The sequence below is a fragment of the Meles meles genome, chromosome 16 (assembly GCF_922984935.1).
Source record: "Meles meles chromosome 16, mMelMel3.1 paternal haplotype, whole genome shotgun sequence".
NCBI classification, from domain to species: Eukaryota; Metazoa; Chordata; class Mammalia; order Carnivora; family Mustelidae; genus Meles; species Meles meles.
Window position 1 is genome coordinate 63989352 of NC_060081.1, and position 7222 is coordinate 63996573.

At 60.7% G+C, this 7222-nt stretch overlaps 1 protein-coding gene across 1 annotated transcript; it reads right to left on the minus strand.

The window, feature by feature from the left end:
* Positions 1–278: 278 nt before the first annotated feature.
* On the minus strand, positions 279–3253 carry MAFB (MAF bZIP transcription factor B). Its single transcript, XM_045981615.1, has one exon. The coding sequence runs from the start codon at positions 3244–3246 to the stop codon at positions 2275–2277; it is 972 nt and encodes a 323-aa protein (XP_045837571.1). The 5' UTR covers positions 3247–3253; the 3' UTR covers positions 279–2274.
* Positions 3254–7222: the final 3969 nt, after the last annotated feature.

Genomic DNA, 7222 nt, shown 5'->3' on the forward strand with positions numbered 1-7222 from the left:
CCAAGCCTGAAAACCCCAAAAAGTGTGTGCCCTCTCAGCTCACAAACCGGATCCGAGTGAGATCTCTACCTAGAGTAAGAAGCAGAAACATATTTGAGCCTCACATCCATACACACAAGCAAGGGAGAGATTTGCCCAGACATGGTCTGTTTCTCCATGGGGTGGGGGGCGGGGGAGGTTGGTAAGAATGTCCCCAGATTGATGCGACTCTTAAAAAGGCAAGAGAAGAAAGTCAAAGTCAGGCGAACGCGGACTCATCCAAATAAACACCATTTCCATGGTTTTAATAAGCAAAATAGGAAACCATTTTAATAACCAAAAAACAGAAACCAGTCTGAATAAAACTACAATAGACTAGGTTTTAATATTTTCATATCATAAGCAGGGTTTGAAATTGATCCCTTATTTTACATGAAATAAAAACAAATTTCTGTTGCAGCAAATTTGATTTCAACACAGTTGAATCCGTAAAAACCGAAGCTCATTTCTGATGCAGGACAAATATCCACAATATTTAAAACTGCAAGCACCATGCGGTTCATACAATCTTGTTATTACTGTTAATTTATCAACTAATACAAACTCAAAAATGCATCCGGCCAGCAGCGCCAGCAATTTCAAATGGGAACTAAAAAATATGCTTTCATTTTGGTATTTTTGTCAGTGCAACTTAAATCCTTTTACTGACCTGCAGGAAAAAAAAAGTAATAAAGAAAAACACCCAGATTTTCCCTATAGCTACTATACAACTGAAGGGGGTTGGGGGAGGACACCACCAATAATTCACCTGCTGTCTCAAAAGCAGGGGGGAAAAACACACATAATGTGTTGGTCTAAAGGACGCGCTTGAAAGTTGCAAAATTACTTGCCAATGTCTGGCTTTCTGGTACTTTCTGAGTGTGGCGGTTGGTTCAACACAAGTTTAGGTCACCCCTGGGCAGTGTCCGGGCTGGCCAAGCCCACTTGCCCTAAAAGCTCGGCAGCTACAGCAATTAGCAGGGGCCTGGATGCTTTTGAAGGGACCCTGGGGTGATTCCGATGGCATTAAAAAGCAAATAATATCTGTTTTCCTTTCCTTGCTAGTGAAGGGTGTCAATTTAGCCAAAAGACCAGGTGGGAGCGAAGACAGTCCTGCTGCTGTGGGGTGCAGAACTGGACAGCTGTCCTGCCCTGGTACTCAGGAGCTGGGACCCCAGTCCTCTTTCTTTCAACACCAACAAAATTGAAAACTGAAGCGGAAGGGACAAGGGGACCAAATGGAGACAGGAAAGGGAAGAAAACATGCAACTTCCAAGGGTGCCCCAAGACAAAGTTGTTTTCTGATGCAAAATGCCCAGAACTTTTTTTTATTTACTTACAAAAAAATAATGCCATAATAATAAACCCAAACGAAGACACTCAGCTTGCTGCCACGTTCTCTAAGCGGTTTGGCGGGGCGGGTATTTACAAGCCGACAACCGGGACTGAACCCCGGCAAGCAGCCGCTGGAGTTTCTGCACTGCCATCCCTTCTCACTCAAAGAAACAAGGGGGTTATGATCCATGATCAACAACATGCTAAAGTTAAACAAGAAAATGGTACAAAATAGAAATTATTACCATACATGTCCAGCATGCAGGATTAATATTTTTAATGCAGATTTTCGTATTTTTTCTATATAATCGAGCAGGCAATAAAACTGATGAGAAATGCGCGCAGAACGTCCTGAGACCCGCGTCTCTGGGCTGAGAGCCAGTGTTCTCCGGACCCTGGACGGACAGGTCCTTCTGTCCTTCCTTCCTTCCTTCGCTCAGCCTCGCCTCGCGCCTGCCGGGACGTCAGGGTCCCTCTCCTCTCCTCTCCTCGCTGCTCTCTTCCTGGGTTGGACTGCGCTCCGGGCCCCGAGGCAGCGGCCCCGGCTTAACGCGCAAAGTTCAGAAAGCCAGGAGTCTCCAGACGGCCTTGGCGACTCCTTGGGACTATGCCTTGCCGCCCTCCAGCCTGGAGAAAAGTTGCTCCGGGACTTCCCACCCCCTCGTCTGGCTCTGGCTCTGGCTCTGCTCGAGTCTAAGAGGCGGCGCTAACGCGCGCCGCTCTCGCCTTGGCCAAGGTCCCCTGCCTGCCCGCGCGCCCTCCCGTCGCCCGCGTCCCGCGCGCCCTTCCTCTCTCTCCCTCAAGTCAAACAGGTCAAGGCTGGGGCCGTGGCAGGGACAGGATCCGGGGGAGTCCGGGTCTGGGGACACGGGGCGGGGAGTCCGGGCCGGGGCAAGGGCGGGGGCCGGGACCGGCCACGACTCACAGAAAGAACTCGGGAGAGGAGGGGCTGTCGCTGGTGGAGCCCGCCTCCCTGAAGCCGGAGTTGGCGAGTTTCTCGCACTTGACCTTGTAGGCGTCTCTTTCGCGGGCCAGCCGGGACACCTCCTGCTTAAGCTGCTCCACCTGCTGAATGAGCTGCGTCTTCTCGTTCTCCAGGTGGTGTTTCTGCTGGACGCGTTTATACCTGCACGACTGGGCGTAGCCCCGGTTCTTCAGGGTCCGCCGCTTCTGCTTCAGGCGGATCACCTCGTCCTTGGTGAAGCCCCGCAGGTGGCGGTTCAGCTCGCGCACCGACATGGACACGAGCTGGTCGTCGGAGAAGCGGTCCTCCACGCTGCCGCTACCGCCAGCCGCCGTCGCCGCGGTGGCCGCGTGCGGCCCGGGCCCAGGGTGGCTGGTGGGCAGCTGCTGCGCTGGGCTGGCTGCGCTGGACGGCGGCGGCGACGCTTGGTGATGGTGGTGATGGTGCGGGTGCGCGTGCGGGCCCAGCTCGTCGTGGGGCACGCCGGCTCCCGGGTATGCGTGGTGCGGGTGTGGGTGGTGGTGGTGGTGGTGGTGGTGCGCGCCGCGGAAGCCGTCGAAGCTCTGCAACGGCTGGGGCACTGGGTGCGAGCCGATGAGCGCCTCCACCGCGTCCTCGGGTGTCAGGTTGAGCGCCTCCGGGTTCATCTGCTGGTAGTTGCTCGCCATCCAGTACAGGTCCTCGAGGTGAGTCTTCTGTTCGGTGGGGCTAAAGCTGGGCGACGAGGGCACCGAGCTACACGGCGTGCTGAGCGGTGTGGACGACACGGAGCCGGCTGGCTGCAGGCGCGTGCAGGGCCGGCCCGGGCGCTCCGCGCGCCCCAGCGGCTCCTTCTTCACGTCGAACTTGAGCAGGTCGAAGTCGTTGACGTACTCCATGGCCAGCGGGCTGGTGGGCAGCTCGGGCCCCATGCTCAGCTCCGCGGCCATCGCTGACGCGAGGCGCAGCCGCCGCTGCCTCCCGGGAAACTTTGCGGCCGGCCGGGGCGCGCCGAGCCGAGAGCGGGGGCGAAGAGCGGCGAGCCCGGGAGGCGGGGAGCCGAGGGCGCAGCGGGCCGGGGCCGCCGGCCAAGCCTTTGTCTGGGGACGCGGCGGCGCGCCGGAGAGTCCCGAGGCTGCCCGCGCCGCCCCAGAGCTCGGGGCTGTGGCCGCGCCGGGGCCGGGCCGAGTCGGGAGGGGTGGAGAGGCGAGCGGGGCGCGCGGCCGGGCGGAGGGGAGGCGCCGGGCAAGCGCCCGCCGCTCGCTCTCTAGCTCTCCTGCTCTTGGGCTCTCTCGATCGCAGCCGCTCGCAGCCCGGCGGTGCAGCTGTGCTGGATCCGGCGCCGCCGCTGCCTTTTATCGCCTTCCTGATGTCACCGGGGCGCGGGGGCCCGGGCGGCCCAGCGCGCTGGCCAATGGCTGCTCGGCCCCCGCGGCCCGGCGGCGCAGGGCGGGGCGCGCCTGACAGCTCCTCCGCCCCCCGCGTCAGCTGACTGGCGGCCCGAGCCGGCGGAGAGCCGCGGAGGCCTGGCGGAGAGCTGGAGCCCAGTGGGACCGCGGGCCCGGGCCCAGCCCCCCACCCCCTCCCCCCCGAGCCCCGGGCCCCGCCCGCTCGCCTTCGGGACGCGCCCCCCCCCCTTAGGCCGAGCCGCCCCTTCCACCCCTCAGCGAGGTCTCCTTGCACTTTACCCTTCGTTCCCCCACCCCCAGCCCGTGTCACCCCCAAGGAGGCTCAGAAGGAGCGCCGGGACGACACCTCTCGGGCCCTTTGTTCCCCAGCGTCCCCCGCGCAGTGGGAGACGCTCCGTGGGCCGCGCGGCTGCGGGCCGGAGGAGTGTGTGCCGTGCCTGCCTGTTTCTGCAGGTCTGCGCGTGTTTGTGTGTTGGGGGTGGGTTTGCGGCTCCAAGAGTTGTGTTCAAATCCGACTCTTAGCCTCAGGGGACCCTCCTCAAGCCAAGCAGGGGCCGGTCCCCTCCTGGCGGGTGCGGTGGCCGAGTTCGGAGACAGGACTCCCCTTGCCCAGCCGCTCCCCGCGCGCACCCCACCCACAAAAGCACAGGATGAAGGGAGCGGGTGGAGAATGGGCCGAAAGGCTCTGGATTCCTTTCCCCATCCAGACGCACGGAACCCTGAGCTCCTGAGGCTTGGGGCTGAGGCCAGCTCAGGACGGTGCTCCGGGTGGCTCTCGGCTGCTGGGGAACCGACCCTGTTTTTGTTTGAACGTTTTGTAACGATTTAGCAGATCTCCGAGTCCACGGGCCGCGCGTCTCAAACAGGCATAAAGTGCGACCCCAAGTGGCCACTGTGCGCAAAGGCGCGCCGCGCAGCCGGGCCCTGGGCCGGAAGGCTTGAGCGACGCCTGGGACACAGCTCGATCTTCCAAACTGGTCCAATCCAGGCCAGCCCAGAACCGAGGCTGTGTTTGCCCCGCGGCCCAGGACAGGTTCCCCTAGAGCCACGCACAGGTCCTCGGGTCCCGTCCTGGGACTCAGCTGTGAGTTCGGCGCTGATCGCGGCGCGTCCGCGCCCCGGCTGGCTGCGCATTGAGGGGAAGCGCTGGGACGGAGACTGGGATGCCTCTGGGCAGCTCCCTGCGCAGGACGGTCCTGGACCGAGTTAGGCCCATGGCTGAGCGCGGAAACGCCACAGCGATGGGGCCCAGGGCTGTCCGATGAGAAACCTCCCCCCGAGCGCAGACGGGGAACCCACAGCACATCGCACTAGGCATCCAGGCAGGGCTCTTGCGCTGCACACCCTCCTGACTCGGGTTCAGGATGGCCCGAAATAAGAGTCTCTTCCTGAGACCCCGACTGGGGGCAGAAACTGGAAAAATCGCAAATTCGCTGTACCCGGAGACCCGACCCGCCTCCCACGTCTCCTTCTGCTCTTCGGCTTTGGGCGCGCGGAGAAAGGCAGGAGAAGCGTGCACTGGGTGAGTGTGTCCCGGCCGCTGCCTGTGCAGAACCAGCACGACTGACGCGGCGCGCCGGGGTCAGGTGGGCTACAGCAGTGCGGAGACAGCTAGATAGATAAATATAAATATATATATGTATGTATGTATTAGAAGGTAAAATAGTATTTTAGTATTAGAAGGTAAAATAATTTGCCTCTGGCTAATCGGAAAACTCTATTCTTTTGCTCCCTCGGTGGAGCAGGAGTGGGGTGTGGTCTTGAGCCGCCCATCTTGAATAAAAATGAATATATTTTAACTAAAACTTGGATTGAGAGGTTTGGATCAGCAGCTGTAATGTTGGAAGAACCCGTCTTCAATCCCTTGCGAGGAGCGTGCTCTCCGCAGAAACCAGTCGGCGGTCTCCCGGCAGGGTCTGGCCCGGCCACTGCCCCGCCTCTGCCCGAAGCCTGGAAGTGCGGACAAGCACCCGCCCTGCCTGGGTCGTGTTCACAGACGGCGGCGAGAGCACACTCGCACAGCGAGCTCAGCGCGGAGACGTTTCGAGAGCGTCCGGGTCCGTGCTCCGGGCTGAAGCTGCCAGGGCCAGACAAAAGCACTGACCCCGCAGCCGGCGGAGCCCTCCTTCCGGGCGGTAAAGACACCCGATAGCTCAGAGGGCACACCTAACGCTGTAGACTTACGCGTGCACGGCGAGGCCGCCCGGCCAGTGTGCCCCGCGGGTCCGCTTGACCTTCGCTGTCAGGGACAGAAACCCGAATCTCCCGCAGTGTGGCCTATTGAGGCCCTATGGGTTCCTTCCGTCGGGCTCTGAGATTACAAACGTCCCCCTCTCCTGGGGCGTCCCGCCGCCGTCTCAGGGTCTCTAGAATTCGGGCTTTGTCTGGGCAGGCGCGATCCTCTTTGTCCCTGTGCCTCCGTCTCGGTTGTGGTCAGTCTCGTTCCCTGGGCACGGATTGCGATATCTCCGTCCATCCCGAGGTCCACCTTCCCCCCAAACCCGGTTTTTTGCTACTCTCCCAGCCTAGCCAGTCCCTCCTCTCCCATTCCACCCCCAACTACCTCCGGAAAATGTTGGAACTGGGTGAGTCAATGTGGCACGGATGTTGCTCCCAAGCGAAGGCCACTGCAAAGCAGCAGACCTCACTTCTCGGCCTAGCCTCCCCCACGCCGGCTCCTGCTGCCCTCTGCTGCGGTGTCTCCTTGCCCCAAACCCTAAAGCCTCCTGCTCCCTGCAGCGGCTCCAGCCGCTGCCGCCTCTCTGCTCCTGGGGCTCTGCGGAAGCGTGCGGGCTTCCAGTCAATGGGTCTCCGGCAGTTCCTGGAGGCTGCACTCCTTGCCTAAAAAAGTAGCTGGGGGGTCGGGGAATGAGGGGCGGGGGTGGTGGAAGTGGACAGTTGAGGAGAAGCAAAGGGAAAGAGGCTGAAGACACAAGGGTAGTGCGCGGAGCCCCAAGCCCCTTTCGAATTGGAGCCTAGGATTGCGGTTGACGGCAGGAGCCCTCTACAGAGGTTTGTCGTCTCTTGGTCCCAAAACTCTACTCTGAAGTTTTCACCCATACGCTACCCCCTCTCCCTAACCCACACCAAGTTGGGCCAGAGGCGATGCGTCCTGGGCGCACCACCTTGGAATTCTTCAGCTCCTTTTGATGAGCGAGGAGGCTGTGCACCGGAACCTTGGGGCATTCGGGGTGCCGGCGCATGAAGAAGTTGATCCTCAAGGGAGCACTACCTACCGCCAGCCGCCAGGTTTGAGGTTCCCTGCACCGATCCCGCTGGCTACCGTTCAACCCACCCGCTAACCCCAGAGTGGCCCCGGGCGTGCTCGCCCGTGAGCCCCCAGCCCAGTGCGGCGCTCCCGGCCACCCACAGCACCGCACAACCCCAAGATGCACCGTACACCCGTGGTTTCCTGAGGACTGCAGGTGTTTGGAGAGTGAGCCGGCTTCTCTGTGAGTGCATGAGTGAGGCGGGAGGCGTGCTGGAGGTGGCTGTGTGTGTGTGTGTGTGTGTGTGT

Coding starts and splice junctions, on each gene's coding strand:
- MAFB (XM_045981615.1), bottom strand. CDS start 3,246: ATGGCCGCGGAGCTGAGCATGGGGCCCGAGCTGCCCACCAGCCCGCTG.